The sequence below is a fragment of the Scardinius erythrophthalmus genome (genome assembly GCF_964197995.2).
Source record: "Scardinius erythrophthalmus genome assembly, chromosome: 11".
Lineage (NCBI taxonomy): Eukaryota > Metazoa > Chordata > Actinopteri > Cypriniformes > Leuciscidae > Scardinius > Scardinius erythrophthalmus.
In genome coordinates this window covers 4131058-4152058 of record NC_138231.1, presented here as the reverse complement: position 1 = coordinate 4152058, position 21001 = coordinate 4131058, and the positions used below count along the sequence as shown (strand labels likewise).

The window sequence follows — 21001 nt, the reverse complement described above, 5'->3', positions numbered from 1 at the left end:
TCAGTTTTTGGTTAATCAGCAGATGGAAAACTTCACAGAAGTGCGTTAAAGTGTGCAGTAAGAGCTTTGACGAGATTTTAACTCCACGTCAGGCTGTTTTTGTAACTCTAGTGAGATTTAAGGTTTAATGTGACTTTGCTGTTCACTTGTGGAAGTTTTAATCAGCTTTGGGCCGGAGAGAAAGGCCTGCGTTTAGCTGACACTCGTTTTCTTCGGAGTGCACTCTTTCCCGGACTTACGGCTGTTATTCCGACTGCGGTTGTTCTCATTAAATTCTTTCGAAACCCAAATTAAATATCTAATTTTAGCTGTGGATGTTCTGTTTGTTCAGCTTTCTACATTTTAAGTCAGGCATAATTTATAAGCGAATCTGCACTGAGGTGTTTGATGTCGCTCGTCTTTATGACTGTGGAACTTCATTTCAAGCGTATTCAAGCATTTTCAAGCATATTCAAGCATTTCCAAGCATATTCAAGCATTTCCAAGCATATTCAAGTCATTTGACCTGTGTTAGGCCCCGTTTACATCTGGTGTTTTAATCCGTCTCTTTTGTCCACTTCCATCCACTTCTGTCCTGATTTCTTTGAACGGAGGGTCTATGGGCGGATGAATGTGTGGGTTTTTTCAGATCTTTCGATCTAATGGACAAAATAAGCTCACGCAATTTACATATGAACATGACCAGAGAAAAGAGAAAAACACACGGAGAGCATCAGCTTTAGTTTCTGCTCTGACAGCCTCAAGACCAGCCGAATGCTGTGAGTGTGTGTTAGACACCAGGAATGGAGAAAGAACATTGTGTTTGGCACGTTTTTCATCTTCAAACCAAACTTGAGTCTTCAGCCGACAGAGTTTAAATCCCGTCTGGCTAGAGCTCTTTTCATAATATTTATACATCAGGTCAGTAAGAGGAGAGGAGACGGTCTTTTGTGGCTGTTTGAACACATTCGACCTCATGAGCGTTTACACTACGAAAGCAATCCGACTAGCTCAAACCGTTTTACAACCCTGTATTTAGCGTCGTCCACTTGTGCTCCGATTGACCAAAACACATCTTAATAGTTGTAAACAGGGCCTTAGTGGTAGTTTAAATGTGACATATTCTTTCAGATTCAAACATTCAGTTTGGCATAAACATAAAACTGTATCAGACGGTGACTGTTGCATGTGAGACAGCAATGTTTTGCTCCTCACAACTGATTCTAACAACTGAGTTTGGCATTAGTATGTTGCTAAGATAACAACATGATCCTTAATAATCATAAAAATGCAACTAGCACTCTTTAAAAATCAATGTTTTCACAGTGATGCCATAGAAGAACCATTTTTGGTTCAATGAAGAACTTTTCAGCAATCAGTTCAGCTTTGAAAGCATTAGATCCCACCCTTACTTCAGAGCGTCTCTAAAGCCACGCTTCCTTCAAAACACATGAACGTGTACAACAGAGATGAGAGGCATTAAATTACCTCATGTCTCGATGCACATAACATTACAACTATAATGAATGTAAACAACTTACAGAGCTCGGAAGTGCTGCAGATTCAATTCGGCATTGATAGTGTTGGTAGTGTAAATCCGAGTCTGAGATATACTGTAAGTACATGCTTTTAAGTCCCCCTGTGGTGAAAATCAAGCTTTTAATCTTGTTTATATGTCTATGTGGTGTTTTTAATGTGCTTTACCATGTGTAAATTCATAAGTCGACACCATTGCTGAGTATTTTCTCCTTAAAACTGCAGTGAACCAAAGACAGTCTCAAAAACACGCTTTGAAATCGCTGGTGTTTCTGACGTCACAAACTACCTTGTAACCAATCAGATCAACGTGTGATCGTCAACGAGTGGATCGCTGAGCGGCTGTGAGTGAGTGGAGGCGGGGCTCATTTGCATATTCATAGAACTGCGTATACTAAATGAGGCAAGGGTGTCGAGTTACACTCAAGCTATTTTAAGGTATGAAGGAAAAAACTTTTAAAGATGTAATTTTGGTGATCAAAGATGAGTTTTAAGTGATACAATTATTGACTACAGGGGGATTTTAATATGTAGACTTCTATTATTGATTGCTATCAGGATGTGAAAAGAGTTTCAACCAGAATAACAAAAATTGTTTATGAATTAAAGTATTTTTTTTCTTAGTGTGAAGAACATTTTAAAGGGGTGGTTGAATATGATTTCACTTTTCAAACTTTAGTTAGTGTGTAATGTTGCTGTTTGAGCATAAACAACATCTGCAAAGTTACAACGCTCAAAATTCAAAGCAAAGGGAGATATTTGCTTTTAAAGAAATCGCTTTTTAAGGACTACAACAAACGGCTGGTAGAGACTACACCACATTCCTTCCGGGTTAGTGACATCACCAACCCTAGAATTTACATAAACCCCGCCTCCGGGAACGTGATTTATAGATTATCAAGACAGAATATGCTAATCAATGACTAGAAGATAACTACACATAAGCTACATAAATTCATCAACTAACCATTCAGAAATGTTGTCTACATGTTTTCACTGCTTCCTGAGTCTCTCCATCTTTCTGACTTCGGTTTGAACAATGTTCAGTGCATGTCTGTGTGAGTGCAGCTCTTGAAGCTCCGCCCTCTGCGCCGGGAGCAGCAGCTCATTTGCATTTAAAGGAAAAGACACACAACTGCGTTTTTGCTCACCAACAGAAAGTGACAACTTTAACATGCTATATAAAAATATCTGTGGGGTATTTTGAGCTAAAACTTCACACACACTCTGGGGACATCAGAGACTTATTTTTATCTTGTGAAAAGGGCATTACACCACCCCTTTAATAAAATAAAGAACATTTTTCCACTGCAAAGACATTTTTGTGCAATAAAAAAAAAAGGTTCTTCAGCCTTTAATGCTAATAAAGAAGATTTTGAGGTTAGAGCAAGAGTCACGTTTTGTTCATGACTTGCGGTTCATTGTCTGTACGTGAGCTCCAGGTCAGCTATTTTTAACATTTAAACTTTTGAATTTTTAATACTTTTTTGACTGTTCAATCATCCAGCAAAGAGAACAGGAGAAGCTGGCTTCAAGTAACTCAGGATTTTCCTTCCAGTCGACATATTTCTGAAATAAAAACGCTTATCTGTGAAACTCCAGTGACGGCGCACCTCTGAATCTGCAGCTCTCCGTTTGCCTTTCTCACCTCGTACTTTTGCCACTAAGTTTTCAATCTGAGTTGCAGTGTGCCAGTTGACAAGATTACAAGCTGGAAATCTTGTAATCTCTGAAGATTACAGTTTACTCTTTCCTTCTCTTCTTCAGCATGTAGTGCAAAAGGCGATGAGATCCTGTTTCTCTCTTCTTCACCTTCTTCATGGCCTCATTTTCTTGTTTTATGTCGTCTAGGACAATGCAGCTTTAATATCAAATTCGATGCTTTTTGCCCATGCGTGTGTTGTTGCTAAGCTTTGTATCATGTTGCTAGGGTCTTTCGAGTGATTTCTAAGGAATTTTAAATGTCTAATGTACAATATCAAGTGTAAATGTAATGTTCATTTACGTGGTGCAAGAAGATTGTAAGAACGTTGCCTGGTCTGATTAGTCTGGAGTTCTGCTGTCATTCAGATGTTTGGGCCAGAATTAGGTGAAAACAACATGAAAGCATGGATGATCTGTCTTGTATCAGTGGTTCAGGTGCTGATGCTGTAATGGGTGTTTATTGACACACTTTGGGCTCTTAGTACCAATAAACGCCACAGACGACCTGAGTATTGTTGCTGACCGTGTCCATCTCTTTATGACCACAGTGAATCATCTTCTGATGGATACTTCTAGCAGGATAACACAAACATCACAAAGCTCAAATCATCTCAAACTGTTTACTTGATCATGACAGTGAGTCTCTAAACTCAAATGGCTCCAGATCTCAGTCCAATAGAGCAGATTTGAGATCTGGAGGAATGGGAGATTCACATTATGGATGTTCAGACGACAAATCTGCAGCAACTTTCATGAAAATATGGACCAAAATCTCTGAGGAATGTTTCCAGCACCCTATGAATCTCTGACACGAACAATTAAGGTAGTTTTGAAGACAAAAGCGGGTCTAACCAGTACTAGCAAGTGTATCTAATAAAGTGACCGGTGAGTGTGTATATATGGGCATAAGGGGCAAATGAAGTAGTATTTTATTTCTGTCCAGACCACTATCGTCAAATACGAATGACCATTAGCATATAGTTAGGATTGGCGGTATGGTTCTGTTCTGGGCAGCCTAGCATGGATAAGAGCAGCAATAGGGTAAACAGAACAGAACCAATAAGAATTTATTGCAGATATGTCAATATTTTAATGTACAACATTCGATTCTAGATTTGAGGGGAATCAAAATGCCAAATCCTGACTGACGAGAGGTGGAGCTGGGGAGGGAGGAGGGTAATTCGCTCCTGAGAAACGCGATAGCTGTTGATACTGAAGGAGCTTATATATGTATACAGTGATGGTGGATTTCGTCAAGTACAACATGTTCCTGGATCAACATCTTTGCCAATCAAAGTGAACCAAACAACCAATCAAATCTAGTTTATGTCAAGTTTAGACTTACAACCAGGGTTGGGTGCTTCTACATCAGTGTTATTCACCCATTATTTCCCTCATAAGTAATGGGTTATGTTAGGTTTAGGGGTAAGGATAGGGTTAGGATTACATTTTTGTTCTGAAATGTTCCAGGATCAGCAAAATATGTTGATCCAGGAACTGGATTCTTACTTGGCAAAATCACAGTGACCATACAGTGATAGGCGACGTATTCCTAGGTAGACGTGGATGTATAATAATGTAAATCATGGTTACAGAGAGTGTGAAGTGATATGGCATTCGAGTCATGTAATAAGTCTTATGGTCCTGTATGCAGATTTGTGTTATGAAATGATGTATTTTCTCTCAGTGGGGATGTTTGCTCTGTGTTATGTAAGTCAGGGCTGTGTGGATATACTCTGCACATTTAACAAGCTGCTTTTGGCCTAAAAAGTTGGTTTCACAGAAAAAGAGAAACACATTTCGTTTGCGATGAGACTGAGGGCAGTTGTTCTGGTACCGGTCAGTGATGAGTCAGCGTCACAAAGCCTGGAGTCATCAGTCTGAGCTCAGAGCAACTGTGTGTCCTTTAACCCCCACCGTCAGACATTTCAGAGCACAGATTATGTGCATTTATACTAGGAATGGCTCTGGACTTGTTCATTAGTGAGTTTATCTGATTAATTTAGAGACGAAACTTCTTGGAAAAGGGTTTTTAGTGCACTGACAGTGTAACGTTGAAAATCTCTCGAATTTATACTTTATTTCATACTAAGTGTGTTGAGACCGTATTTAATCACTTGCTTATATGTGCATTGCACTTAAACACGCGAGCTTCAGTGAATGTACTAAGCTCATGAATATTAATGAGGCAAATGTTGTTTAATTTATGATTTGTTATATTCTAGCACTGCACTGTTTTATACTGTAGGCCTGGAGCTGAGCTTCATAACTCCACTTAAGTGGTTAAAGCAGTGCAAACCACTTTTCAAAATAACAACATTGTCATTGTTTAAAGGTGCTCTAAGCGATGTCACGCATTTTTTAGGCTGAAACATTTTTTGTCACATCCAGCAAACATCTCCTCACTATCCGCTAGCTGCCTGTCCCCTGATTAAGAATAATTAAAACCTTTTTTAGTTACAATTATTATTAATTTATGTTATGGTTCTAGAATTATTTTTAGTTTGTAAAATAATCTAGATTTATGTGGTTCTAACTTGTATTATATGAATAAGTTCTAGATCATTTGTGAATTAAGCTGAGTCATTCTTCTCTCTCTCTCTCTCTCCCTCTCTCTCTCCCTCTCTCTCTCTCTCTCTCTCTGCTCTATTCACTATTTAGTTCATTACACACTTGAGCCGTTTGATTTCTCTGCACTGGCCTCTTCTGCTGATGACACTCAAAGTTCACTGGATTCACACTACACACAGACACACACACACACACACACACGCACGCGCGCGCACGCACGCACGCACGCACACACACACACACACACACACACACACACACACACACACACACACACACACAGTGCTCTGTGGACATTTTTGTATTAAACCTGAGCTTTATTATTTATACTTATATGGTATTAAAATAATACTTAAAACATATGGATTGTGAATATTTAAAGCCTTGCTTCTTTATAAGGACATCAGTTCATTTGTAAAGAGGTCTAATATAATTCATGAACATGTAAATTATGGATAATATAATATAATATAATATAATATAATATAATATAATATAATATAATATAATATAATATAATATAATATAATATAATATAATATAATATAATATAATAATTAGGGCTGTCAAAAGATTAATCGCGATTAATCGCATCCAAAATAAAAGTTTGTGTTTACATAATATATGTGTGTGTACTCTGTATAATTATTTTGTATATATAAATACACACACATGCATGTATATATTTAAGAAATATTTGCATACATATACTGTATATATTTATATATAATTTATATTATATATAAATATATTTTTTAATATATAAATTACACATTTTTCTTAAATATATACAAGCATGTGTGTGTATTTATATATACAAATTTAATTATACAGAGTACACACACATATATTATTTAAACACAAACTTTTATTTTGAATGCGATTAATCGCGATTAATCTTTTGACAGCCCTAATAATTATACATAATAGTAATAATAATATGATGAAGAAATATATAAAAATAAAAATTCTATTACATAATTAAAATAAATAATAATTGCATAATTAATAATATTTTTTTAATTTTAATTTAAACTAATTAATGATTGATTACAAGTTTAATTATATAATAATACAATTATGGTTAATATCATTATTAGTATCATTTCATTTAGAATTTCTATTTTCATATATATACATCTTATATATTATTATTTATTGTATAGTTTCTTTTTTAATTTATGAATTATATATACAGTATTATGTAATATTATATTTTGCATATATTACATATTAAAACAAAATATTATAATTTTACAATAAATGTACATTTCATCTTACTGTATATAGCATTTTCTGGGTGTATTTTTGCAAGTGCATTCATTAAGCGTCCAGCACTGCGAGCTCATTCTGTTATCTGTGCAGATGCGGTTCTGTTTTCTCCGTAAGCCTTTTGATTTTGTAAAGAGCTTGTGTCGGTTCACACATGAGTCTGCAACAGATGTCCCATCTACTGATCTCGCTTACGCAACACGCAAATACTTTTGAAAGACTACAGGATTAGAAGTTAATTGCATTATATTGTAACATGACAGCATGTAAAATTCATCCTTTTAAACTTCATTGTTATGAACGATGCTGCAAATCATCAAGTTACATGTTGATTTTCAGACCAGACTTGAATTGCACTTACAAACCCATTGAGTTAAATGCTTTTTTTGGGATATTTATAATAGAAAGAGTTACAGAACCAGGTTTAGGGATATTGATCACTAATTATTGCTAAAGAAATGCCCAAGGTCATGGCACTGATTCATCTCGAATGCTGTGTTTAAGTGCATGTTCCTCCTTATCTTTGGCTCTCGCTCAGCATATGGTCATGTGTAGGACACTTATCTTCACATTACTGGAAGCTGACGCGATCTTCCCAGCATGCTCAGACGGTATATTCACGCTTAGCAAAATTGCCTGCGATGATTGTAATCTTGTGAGACGCAATGAGCCAGAACACTGTGGCCAAACGTCCGTGAGCGAGCGAGGCACGTTAACCACGACACAATGGACAAACGCGCGTCCACACTGACCCATTGTGAACACGGCGTGATGAACACAGATGAGTCTGAGTCTCAGGAGACACACATGAAGAACTGAGAGAAACACAGACTCTGATGAGTGTTTATTACAGTCCAGAAAACACTCAAAGCATGTTCTTCACTCATCACGTGAATCTGCAGTGACACTTTTTGCTGCATAAAATTAAGCTGTTTTTTTAAATGCTTGATTTAGTGACATAACTCAATTCACACAGTGTTTAATATTGTTTAAAGATGATATTGTGAACACAATTCAATTTCCCATTATCAAAAGTTTGGGGGTCAGTACATTTTTTTTTGTTTTTTTTTGAAAGAAATTAATTCTTTTATTCAGCGAGGACACATTAAATGTATCAAAATGACAGTAAAAGCATTTATAAAGTTACAAAAGGTTTCTATTTCACATAAATTCTGTTGTTTTGAACTCTATTCATTAACGAATCCTGAAAAAAATTGATCACCATGTTTCTTGATCAAATCATCATATTAGAATGATTTCTGAAGGATCATGTGACACTGAAGACTGGAGTAAAACAGGAATAAATTACATTTGAACATATATTCAAATAGAAAACAGTTATTTTAAATTGTAATAATATTGTAATTTACTGTATTTTTGATCAAATCAATGCATTCTGGTGTGCATAATCGTATCAGCCCCTAATTTTTTAATTGCTAGTGCACTTTTATAAGCACTATATACTGCAGAAATAGAAAGAATAGAGTTGTAGTTTGCATTTTGAACGCCTCTTTCAATTCTCTTTACATGCTTGGTATTCTTCAATCATTTGCTATGAAAAGTGGTTGTTTTCTGCCATTGTTCTTGCTTTTCACTCGCGATACACCAACCCACAACACTAGTGCTTTCATTAGCTTGCTTTAAATGGCAAATGTTCACTGGTTCAAGGGCACTTGCTGTCCTTTGTTTTGCCGGACATGCTCCTAAAAAAACACATGACGCCTTGTCCTGTAAAGCTGTTCCGTTTCTGGATCTCACCGTGATTATTGTTACTCTAATTACGAGCTTAATCACATTAACATAATCACAGTACTCTGTTCAGCACGGTTGTAGATGTGTGAAAACAGACGGACGAAGGATTCATTGATCATTTAAGATGAAGCTCTAATCACTGCATCCCTTGGTGTTTTCAGACCAGGAATATCGATGTGTTCCCCTTCAGACGCAGTGTAAAACTACAGTGAGAGCGTGTGTGGTGAAATGGAGCATTAAAGTCACCTTCACCTGTGCAGGAGTCGACTCTCTGCTATTCTTAGAGCCGGCTGAGCACAGCGTTGACTCATGGCGAGGGCCGGGCTGCTTTCGCATGTTTTGGCATTTATAATGACGTCCTGCTGCATTATCAGGATTATCCCCGTGGTGGGAATAGCGTGCTGCTATAATACTTTTTGCAGAAGCGTGTTTATTGTGCAGTGTATGTGAATGCACTGAGTATCTGAATGACCCACTGTACTGTTCAGCACACAACCAGAGAACAGTGCGGTATCCCACAGTGCAATGGACTCAACTTGACCTTGAAACAATATCAATGAGATTTATTTATTTATTTATACTGTGCAGCTCAGTTCTCTTTTTTATTTATTTATTCTCTGCATTTATTTTTTGTCATTACTGTAGCTATTGATTTATTTATTTATTTATATATATATTTTTTTATATATTTATTTATTTATATGTTTTGTCATTTATTAATTTATATTGTGCATCTCAGTTTGGATGTTTATTTGTTTAATAATTATTTATTCTGTGCATCTCAGTGTTTTCATTTATTTTATTTATTTTGTGTATCTCAGTTTATTTATTTACTTATTCTGTGCATCAGTTTTGTCATTTATTTATTTATTATTTATTAATTCTGTGCATTTTAGTTTTATTGTTTATTTATTTAACAATTATTTATTCTGTGCATCTCAGTGTTGTCATTTATTTATTATTTATTAATTCTGTGCATCTCAGTTTTGTCATTTATTTACTTATTCTGTGCATCTGTGTTGTCATTCCTATAGCTGTTTATTTATTTTTATTTCATTTTTGCATATCAGTTTTGTCATTTATTTATTTATTCTATTTATTTTATCTCAGTTTATTTATTTAGTGGATCTCAGTTTTTGTTTACAATTTACTAACAATTTCTGAATAAAAATTGTTTCCAAGTAAATCCTACACCAATTTTTCTTCAGTCTACCTTTAGTTAAAAGCATCTGCCAATTGCATATATGTGCATGTAAATGTTCAGAATGGAATAAGCGTACTGCGGTGTTTTGCACTGTTGTTGTTGTTGTTGTTTAGTAGTAGGTAAGACAAAACTCATACAATATAAACATTATAAACATACATTTCTAAACATTTTAAACAGTAGCCTGATCAAATATGAGTCAAAAGATGCTAGAAATGTTTTATTTCCTGTTCATTTGTCACACTGAAAAAGGAAGGTGCATTGCATTGTGGGATACAGTGTGTCATCGGTGCGCTCTGTTGTGTATGTTACATAGAATCTAATTGAAAATGAAGAATAACTGCAATTTTAAAAAAATTATAACTGGACCGCATCCACTGGATTACACGTGCAACATATTGACGTCATGTGAAAACAATGCATAGTTTACAGTATATACTGTACAGTATGCAGTACGATACTCAATCCGTGATATTCTGTCTATCTTCCCTGCTTGAGTACACACACACACACACACACACACACACACACACACACACACACATTTGCACTTACGGCTCAGACTGAACGAATCATTTCTGTAACCTCAGATATCAATGATATGTTTGGAAACCACAAAAGATGTGAAGAGGACAACCAATGCAAACATGCCGTCAAAAGTGGCCTTTCAAACCCGCCCGAATGCAGAAAACCTTCCAGCCCGTGTTTATCTCTCTCTCGTCTCTGAGTTAGTCATTTTTGATGGCATTTATCTGTCTTCTTTCTCCAGTCCGTCTCGCTGCGAGCTGGAAATCTCTCCTCTGTTTATGCATCACCAACATTCATGAATAAGTTATGAATTCCTCCAGGTTTGTTAGATAAAAGATGAGGGCCAGATAAGTTGTTTTGAATCGTGGCACACGTGAAATTCTCTTAATAAAACTGATTTCTGAAGCATTGACCTAGAACACCCCAGCAAACTCCACAACAAGCCTTGGATCAAACGCATGAATGTAAATGTGTGTGTTTGTGTTTTTTACAGCCATCCGTGAATTTCCAGATGATGTTTTCACCAATGCCGAACGCAAGAGCGGCGCTGTCCTGCTACATATTATAGCGGTAAGAAAATCAGTTTGACTCTCTCTTTCCTCAGAACATCAACTGACTAGTCATTTTATTTTATTTTAAGTTTTGTAAAGGAATAAAGAAGAGAAATTGGTCATGGTAATGATATGATTTAATAGCGTGCAGCTCTTTGCTGGTTTCAGCTGGATCTTACTGTGTGGGTTAATCTACTGGTAATATGACTAGATTTAAGTCCATCACCCATGAGCAGCACAATTAAAATCTGCTGTGGTTATGTAACGCTGTAATGCTAATGCTCAGGTCTGAATTCTGCATTGATGTGTGGGATTTCTGTTTTCCTTTAGCGCCCCCTGTGGCTGGGATTGATCATGGAAATCCGCCTGGAATGCTGAACTATAATTGATGCTTTGTGCCACTGTGAAATCATTTCTCATCAAGGGGTCGATGCTTTTTACGTCTAAACAGTCAGTTAAATGCTTGTGAAAAGTCATTGATGGATGTTAGTGAGTTTCACTGTTGTTTATATGTTTCTTCTCATGGCTTATTTACTGTAGCCTAGTTCTTAAGGCAAAGTCGTTGCTTTTTCATGCACAAGCTTACTTAACATGACTTCTTGAAGACTCGTACAAAGAAAATATACAAAATGTGCATTTATGTTGTCTTATTGCACTTCAATATAGATTTCAATTATAATACATATCTTGAAAAAGCGCAAGATTTAAAACTTCTGCAGATTTACATGCACCAAACTTTATCTTCTGAAAGTTTTTACTGCAGGGTTTCTTCATTCATCGTTCGCCTGAATTATATAAAATGATACTTTATAAAAAATACGGTGAACATTTATTTTTTCTGGCTGTTGACAGTATTTTCTATAATAATATAGAGTTGTAAAAATATATCCAAAATCCACTTCCTTAAAAACCTTTAATGTCAACAAAATGAAACTTTTGAAATTTTAAACCTAATGTTCAGATTTCTGTTCTGGAGCTTTATGCAAATTAGCGCATATTTAATTAGATAATGCATCATTGGCATATTTATACGAAAAATTTAAGAAAACTGTCTACATTTAAAATGTTCACTTGGAGTTCACCAAATCAGGAATAAAATTTTACTTTTGTCAGTCAAATCGCACATTCAGTAGTGGCCAAAAGTGATGCTTGTGTTTAGTCAATTAAACCATCAGAATATATTTTATATTTTCTTAAAAATATTTTAAAGATGAGGGAGGAACAAAACACTAAACTTGTTTTAAATATTTTTCTGACACAATTATTTGGCCAAAACCCCCCACAAATTACAGGTGTCATTATATAAAAAAAAGCATTGATACAACATAATCAGTTATTCATATTTTGTTGGTTCTTTCTTGTTTTTGCATGCATTCATAATTTATTTTGTTCGACAGCCTGGCCAAAATTTGGACAATTTGCATTACAAATGTAGCACAACTACACAATATACTCACAAAATCTTAATTCTTTTTTTTTAAATATATATATATATATATATATATATATATATATATATATATATATACTGTATTTGAATATAGGGTAAAGATACCAATTTTCCTAGCCTGGACTGGACATCACTTTTGACCAGTTAAAAACAGCACGTCTGATTACAGAGGTGGAACAAGTAAACTGTGATGTTTTAGTCTAAATAACTGTTATAACGGAAGAGTATACGGCCCATGTTATTATGCTGTCTGAAGGTCATCATGGTATTTGCTTGCATTAAGTTTGGCTTCAAAATGTGGATAAATAGAAGCTTTTATTGGGTGGGCGGCTCATTAAGCTCGATGAGGAAAGGGTTTGCAGTGAATCCAGATGTGATCCAGAGGTGTGCAGTCAGGCCTGGAGCGCAAGGACACATTGTGCATTCACAGGAGAAACGGGTTCAGTGGAGGAAAGACCTGACAGAGATGATAAACAGCAGTGAACAGTTGTGTGTGCCTCTCAGAGGAAGCTTTCATGGCTCAGAGGTTTGCTCTCATATGGTTCTCTATTTCACAGACATGAAAATAAACACATTGGGTCAATAGTTGACGTTCAGAATTGCAAGCGTGACACAGGCTTATTGTTATTAGTAGAGATGTCTGTCAATCAAAAGTGTGCGGAAAAACGCGTTCAGACTGCAACTACTGTGTGATGAAAATATCTCTTGTGTTGAATTTAGGGAAAGTTAACGTGACAATAACGCATTAACAGTTAAAAACAGAAGCAGGTTAAAACTATTTGACACTGTGAATCAAACGTAGTTAAAGGGTTTCCAGGTTCGCTACACTATTAATCGCATGCAATAATCGCAAAGAGGTGAGTTTTGTGCTTTGCTACTTTCCATAAGATACAAAGTAGGCCCATCAGCTTTCCAATTCTGTCCATTTTAGCACGAAATTCAAACAATAAATGGCGTTTCGACGCTTTTAAATGTCACGTGAAGATCAGTTCAAGCGAAGTCTTGATTTGACTTCCACTTTAGTCTTCCACTTTAATACACTTTAAACTTCCACTTTAATACAAGTTGTATCTCTAAAAACATGCATGGATATCAGAAGGTATGTTGAAAGATGCAGCTCACTGAAATAAAACATGTCTCATTTAATCGCTTAATCAGTTTCAAGTTTCAACCGCGAAAAATGTTAATAAAACAGCTTGTGGACAATGTGTCACTTATTTACTTCAGGAAAATTATCCAGTGTTCATTCACATTTCGTTAGTTTGCTATATAGTTATATATATATATATATATATATATATATATATATATATATATATATATATATATATACACTGCTCAAAAAAATAAAGGGAACACTTGTTAATCAGAGAATAGCATCAAGTCAGTTAAACTCCTGGGATATTGATCTGGTCAGTTAAGTAACAGAGGGGGTTGGTAATCAGTTTCAGCTGCTTTAGTGTTAATGACATTAACAGCAGGTGCACTAGATGGGCAACAGTAAGACAACCCCCAAAACAGGAATGGTTTTACAGGTGGAGGCCACTGACATTTTTTCCCTACTCATCTTTTTGGACTGTTTTTCACCAGTTTTGCATTTGGCTAGGGTCAGTGTCACTACTGGTAGCATGAGGCGATACCTGGACCCTACAGAGGTTGCGCAGGCAGTCCAGCTCCTTCAGGATGGCTCATCAATACGTGCCATTGCCAGAAGGTTTGCTGTGTCTCCCAGCACAGTCTCAAGAGCATGGAGGAGATTCCAGGAAGAAAGACAACTACTCTAGGAGAGCTGGACAGGGCCGTAGAAGGTCCTTAACCCATCAGCAGGACCGGTATCTGCTCCTTTGTGCGAGGAGGAACATGATGAGCACTGCCAGAGCCCTACAAAATGACCTCCAGCAGGCCACTGGTGTGAATGTCTCTGACCAAACAATCAGAAACAGACTTCATGAGGGTGGCCTGAGGGCCCGACGTCCTCTAGTGGGCCCTGTGCTCACTGCCCAGCACCAGGGAGATCGATTGGCATTTCCCATTGAACACCAGAATTGGCAGGTCCGCCACTGGTGCCCTGTGGTTTTCACAAATGAGAGCAGGCTCACCCTGAGCACGTGACAGGCAGGAAAGGGTCTGGAGAAGCCGTGGAGAATGTTATGCTGCCTGTAACATCGTTCAGCATGACCGGTTTGGTGGTGGGTCAGTGATGGTCTGAGGAGGCGTATCCATGGAGGGACGCACAGACCTCTGCAGGCTAGACAATGCCACCCTGACTGCCATTAGGTATCGGGATGAAATCCTTGGATCCATTGTCAGACCCTATGCTGGTGCAGTGGGTCCTGGGTTCCTCCTGGTGCACAACAATGCCCGGCCTCATGTGGCGAGAGCATGCAGGCAGTTCCTGGAGGATGAAGGAATGATACCATTGAAGGGCCACCATGCTCACCTGACCTACATCCAATAGAACACCTCTGGGACATTGTGTTTCGGTCCATCTGACATCACCTGGTTGCACCTCAGACTGTCCAGGAGCTCAGTGATGCGCTGGTCCAGATCTGGGAGGAAATACCCCAGGACACCATCCGTCGTCTCATTAGGAGCATGCCCCGACGTTGTCAGGCATGCATACAAGCACGTGGGGGCCATACAAACTACTGAGTACCATTTTGAGTTGCTGCAATGAAATTTCAGCAAAATTGACAAGCCTGCTGCATAATTTTTTCACTTAGATTTCCGGGGTGTCTTTGAATTCAATCCTCTGTAGGTTGATCATTTTCATTTCCATCAAACGATGTGGCATCCTTTCGTTCATAACACATTACTCAGTCCATATTAGTATATATCCAGCATGATATTTTTCCCCATTGAGATCTAATGTGTTTTCAAAGTGTTCCTTTAATTTTTTTGAGCAGTTTATATATATATATATATATATATATATATATATATATATATATAAAACAGTAGAGAAGAGCTTATTTACTGTTCATTATATGTATGCTTGAATAAATATGTCATGAAGACAACTATGTACAACCGAGTTGCAAACATTTCAGTTTTTATTTGAGTGTAGTTATTATGTCTTGAAAAATGGCCGCCATCTTGAAATTTCAAGTGGCTCGAACAATTTTCTTGTCAAGTGACCCATGGAGACTGCTCATGCCAATTTTCACGCTTGTATCATATACTGAACGATTCTGCCAAACATAAGCACTTAGCCGCTCCACTAATAGCTCTGTTGTTAATTTTAACCCCTAATATTATAGCAATGTCCCAAAATGAGAGGATTCCCCCCTGTATAGTTTATTTTGGAGAGGTCAAACTATCTATAGGCTATTTGTTTCTGGATGATTGGCTATCGGTATCGGCAGCGAAATCTAGAATCATAAATCTCTAATATTTTTGTGGTGGTAATAAACCGTAGTAGGCCTACTGAAAGACTGAAAGGGGCGATAGAGTTTCACGTCTGTGAAATAATTTTACAGGTATATATAGGCCTACACATCAGTAGCTATTGTGTATAGCCTACAATAGTACTGTTTATTAATATTTTGATATTTTCAGCTTTCTATTTCACTTAATTTTTTTGTAATATTATGTGCTTTTGTCATTTTCTTGTTTTGTATAATATTTCCATTTAGCTTTAATTTATTATTACTTTAGTTTTAGTACATTTTCAACACATTTTATTTCAATATTTCAATTTTTCACGTTACATCTAATATCAAGCCTATATCTAATTATCTTTCAGCTTTATTTTAATTAATGAACAGTTTTTAATTGTTAAAAATACTGATAAACATTGACAGCTTAACCAATTTTTACTAACTTCAAATTGTTGCTCTGCTATGAGTGACTTAAAGCACATAAACCACAAATCATGCCAAAAAGAAAAACATTTATAGCTTAAACTTAGCATTGCTTGTGATGTTCCTCATTTTTAACTTGCTTTGGATAAAAGTGTCTTAAATGTAGATGTAATGTAATGAATTGCTGACACTTACGCACAAAATCGAGCTTGCATAGTTAATTGCATTAGCATTCACATACTTGAAGTATAAAATGAATGTTGACGGCATAGCTCTGATCTTTCGGTCCAGGAAAGTTTGATGAGAAATTACCTTTGATTTGCCAAATCTGAGCTCAGTTTATAAGACCTCTTTGCAATCTCTTCTGAAGCTCTAGAAGAGTCTGTCTTTTTCACTGCAGAATTGATCTAATTGTTATCTTGGAGAAATAAGTGAGATGTTAAAGAAGATCTTCTGTTGTCTTCCTACAGGCTCTCTACATGTTCCTGGCCCTGGCGATCGTGTGCGACGACTACTTTGTGATGTCTCTTGAGAAAATCTGCGAGGTAGGATTGTTCAAATCCCACAGAAACGATCCCAATGAATTCCCCTTTCATCTGAGTAATACCGCGGTACAATGAGAGCAGAATCCGCACTGTTCTTCCTCTGACCCACTTGGAGGCTTTCAGAAGCTCATAAAACACACTGCTCCAGTTTTGGGTGGGGTTTGTGCCAAAGGCTTTGCTGGATGTGAAGCGTCTGCTGTTCTTGTGTTGTGCAGAAGCTGAATCTGAGCGAGGATGTGGCTGGTGCCACGTTCATGGCGGCGGGGAGCTCAGCGCCAGAACTCTTCGCATCTGTTATCGGTAAAGTCACAGTCACAATCATCACACAATGTTCACTGCAAAAAAATTGTTATTCCTCAGTGTTTTTGTCTTGTTTTCCAGTACAAATATCTAAACATTCTTCAGTCAAGATAAATTTATCTGACCAGCAACATGAATTTCGATTATGTCTTGTTTTCTGAAACCTGTATCAAAATTAAATGAGTTTTTGCTTAAAAGAAGAAAAAAAAGATTAGTCATTCGGGTCAGAAAAATAATCTTGTCTTACAAAGCTCTTTACAGTCTTGATTTTGTTTTTAGGCTCTACTAGAACAGGTTTTCATGTTTGAATGTTCAAAAAACATAATTCCCCCCATATTCTCCATTGTTGCAGCTCGTCTCTTCCCAGTCTGTCAGTATCTGGGTTTCCATCCAAACATGAAGGGAATCTTTTCAAAGTTTCCATGGAGTGCGTGTGGTCGAATAGTATGACGAAAAATCATCCTTAAAGGGGAACTTGGCAACTATTTAAACTTAATCAAACCGTTTAGAAATCATTTGGATGGTTAAATAACCTGCTCTGGTGAAAATGGTGACTTTCCCTGCTCCCAATTAGCCTGGCTCCGCCCTCCTACGTACTTCCGCTCAATTTCATTTTCCTTCAGTACTACGTCTGGGACTGCTGTATATTCTTAGGTTTCCAGAAACAAATTTTTTGTAGGACCAATCAGCGAATAGAGGGAGTGGCTGAGAACGATGACGTTGATGTGATCACACACATGACTAGCGTCGGCCAATAGTGAGCCTACGTGTGACGTACAACACACAGACGCGCTGCTTTATCAAGACTCGAGGAACAGAGAGAAGGAAATGAATAGTGGAATAAAGTCGTTTTTTTTGTTTGTTTTTGCGCACAAAAAGTATTCTCCTCGCTTTATAAACTTTATAAAAGACAGACATCTTATTCTAAACATAATCCTCTGATCATTCGGACGACCACACGTTAGCGATTGGCTATGGCAGATCCTGAGTGACTCTGGGCAGATCCAATAGTTTTAAACTTTAACAGAGAACCCGCCTACAAGGAAGTAAACGTTTCTCAATGGAGCGAGGCCAGACTCTCTGTACAAATGAAATGTACGAGAGTCTGGTAGAACCAGGCTAGCTCCCAATAGCGTTCCCAGGTGGAAAACCAACCTTGCAACATGGAGACTAACGTCCTGGTAAGTTGGAAATAGGAAGTCTCGTGAGAAGCGAGAACGAGCGAGAAACACAAACTGCTTAACAGCAATTCGACATAAACACTGAATACATCATAGACAGTAAAAGAAATGGACACAGCGACCCCATAGACTTCAATGGAGAAAAGTGAAGTAAATTAGTAGCTCTCACTTCCTGATGGCTGAGCGTACTGCGCAGACTCAAGCTGAGCTTGACGACGTAGATGTGACGTGAGCAACCCGTCTGTCTTCTAGTAGCTGTGCCGAGAGAAATCTAAATCATTCCCTTCCGAATCTTGCAGAGACGGAGAGTGTGAGGAGGAGGTGTCCATGAGCTCGGAGCAGGAGAAACTTTATGATTCTCTATGGGCTTTTCCCTTGACTTTTCGGATTTTATGCCTCCACGTCCCCCCGATTGCCTGTGAGCTTCTCCTCCTGTCTATACGGTAATTTCCAGAGAGTCGCGTGGGTATGACGCAATCGTTAGCCTATTTTTACAAACTGCATCTACGGGGCCATAATGTAAGATACAAGGTAATGGAGCCTTTTATACATTGTTGTGTTTCTTTAGAAATAAACAATGGACAAACAGAGTCTTTAAACGCCTCAGATGTGAAGTTATTTACTGTCAAAGTGACGCCAAAATGAATGGGAGTCAATGGGATGCTAACAGCAGGTGATGGCTTGTTAGCCAATGGCAATGGTACGCTTTCCTGGTGCTGGATTACCCCCCTGGAATACACACATTGTGTATTCCCCACCTCGGTAGACATAGCTCCACACGATGAAGTTGGCCGGCTCCAATAATAACAAATGCACATGAGCAGCGGTATAAAGGGGGAGGAGTGTGCCGCAAGTGAGTTTTTTTACGACAGTGTGGTGAAATATACGGCCCACAGCTGTAGGGGGAGCTCATTGAGAAAACATGCGTCAACGAAAGTGAAAATCAGCGAAGAAATGGCTAGAGTTGCCAAGTTCTCCTTTAATATTGGGTCAGAAAACAAGATGAGTAACACACGTGAGCCTTTACTCTTATTACTGAGCTGAGCCAAATGATCCGGTTCGGTTCCCTAAAAAGAGACGGAATTCCCATCATGAGGAAACAGCCGGTCAGTTTCAAACTTTTGTGAATTAAGGGATTTTTTAATTTTTTATTTGGCATATCCATCACTCATTTCTGATGCGATACTTATGCTCATAAAAACAGGGTGATGGAAGCATAGCTAACATAGCTGACGACGTAAATCGCTGTTTAACTACCATAGTACGATGCATTGTTGAAGAAATCAACTAGCTAGTCACGACTGTTTCCCGAAACCGTATTGTCGCAAATTGGTCGTTCAACCACGTTAGTTAATGATGTCATGAACGTGGTGGAGTAATAACTACTTTTAATGAATCTGTTTGAGATCGAATTAATGCTAGATGTTTTGCTATAAATTACAGACATGACCTCTGAGGACTATTTCTCATTTTTCTCAGTTATTTTGCTTTATTTCCAGATTCAATCATAGGCTCGTTCTTACGCATTAGAGCACGTTCACACATGTGCACTCTTCAAAAACTACGCTTTAAATCTCTTGACAAACTAAAAGACGTAAATGACATTTGTATGTATTCTAAATAAAAGACACAGATTGAACTGAATGTCATCTTGCTTATTTTGCTCAAGATAAGGATTTATTGAGTCCACATGTCATGCAAACTAGAAACTACTCTTCTAACCACAGGTCGGCGCTGTCGTTCCAAACACACACTTTGCGATGCTGTTTGCGAATGTTCGCTAGAACGATGGTTTTGAGAAACACCGACTTGTTGAACTATCCTGATAATGACGGAACATGCGAACATAGTTGACTAACGATGCTTTCAGGAAAAACATCCCTGTTTAGTTCCTGTCTCTATGAAGCTCCTCCTTCTGAAAAGCACACTGTGCTCTGATTGGTCGGCTGGATCAGTGTGATGTGATTGGTAATGTGACATTGGGAAATGTCCCGCCCCTTACCATAACCGCCAGTTTAACACACTACTAACTAACTCAACCAGCCCCCCCCCCCTTTATTCTGCTTATGAATTATTTAAATGAGGAATATTGTGACGTGTTTATTCCCAGAAAGAAACTCAAGACTACAATGGAGGCGTTTCAGGAGTTCAGAAACACTGACACTGATATAGAGAAGAACTCCCGCTGGAGGGACTTGTGCTTTGAAACTTTGCAGAACTTTTCAGAAAACAAGACTTTCTTGAAAAAAATAACTTTGCTTCTCAAGTAAATCTATCTTCTTTTAAGAAATGCTATTATTTGTCCTGGAAAGGAAGAACGTCACTCTTTGCAGTGTTCCTCCTGAGATTATTTGTGTTCAGATTTGAGCAAACCCCTAAAGTGTGAACAGTTAAACTTTTAAACTTTTGTGTTTTCAGGGGTCTTCATCACTCACGGCGATGTTGGAGTCGGAACTATCGTCGGTTCTGCCGTCTTCAATATCCTCTGCATCATAGGAGTGTGTGGGATTTTTGCCGGGCAGGTGTGTGTGTGTGTGTGTGTGTGTGTGTGTGTGTGTGCTTCTTGTCCAACAGTAGCTGTAAAGTCAGCAATATTTCAAAAATTTTCAAAATAAGAAAACCATC

General features: G+C 37.6%; 1 protein-coding gene across 1 annotated transcript in view; it reads left to right on the top strand.

The window, feature by feature from the left end:
- Positions 1-21001, top strand: part of slc24a4b (solute carrier family 24 member 4b) — a gene marked incomplete at both ends in the record, with an annotated part of 41608 nt that overhangs the window by 7676 nt on the left and 12931 nt on the right. The window contains 4 exons of the mRNA XM_081378241.1: positions 11040-11116; positions 16821-16895; positions 17111-17195; positions 20795-20898. Coding sequence (XP_081234367.1) covers positions 11040-11116; positions 16821-16895; positions 17111-17195; positions 20795-20898 — 341 coding nt within the window. The remainder of the gene's footprint in view (positions 1-11039; positions 11117-16820; positions 16896-17110; positions 17196-20794; positions 20899-21001) is intronic.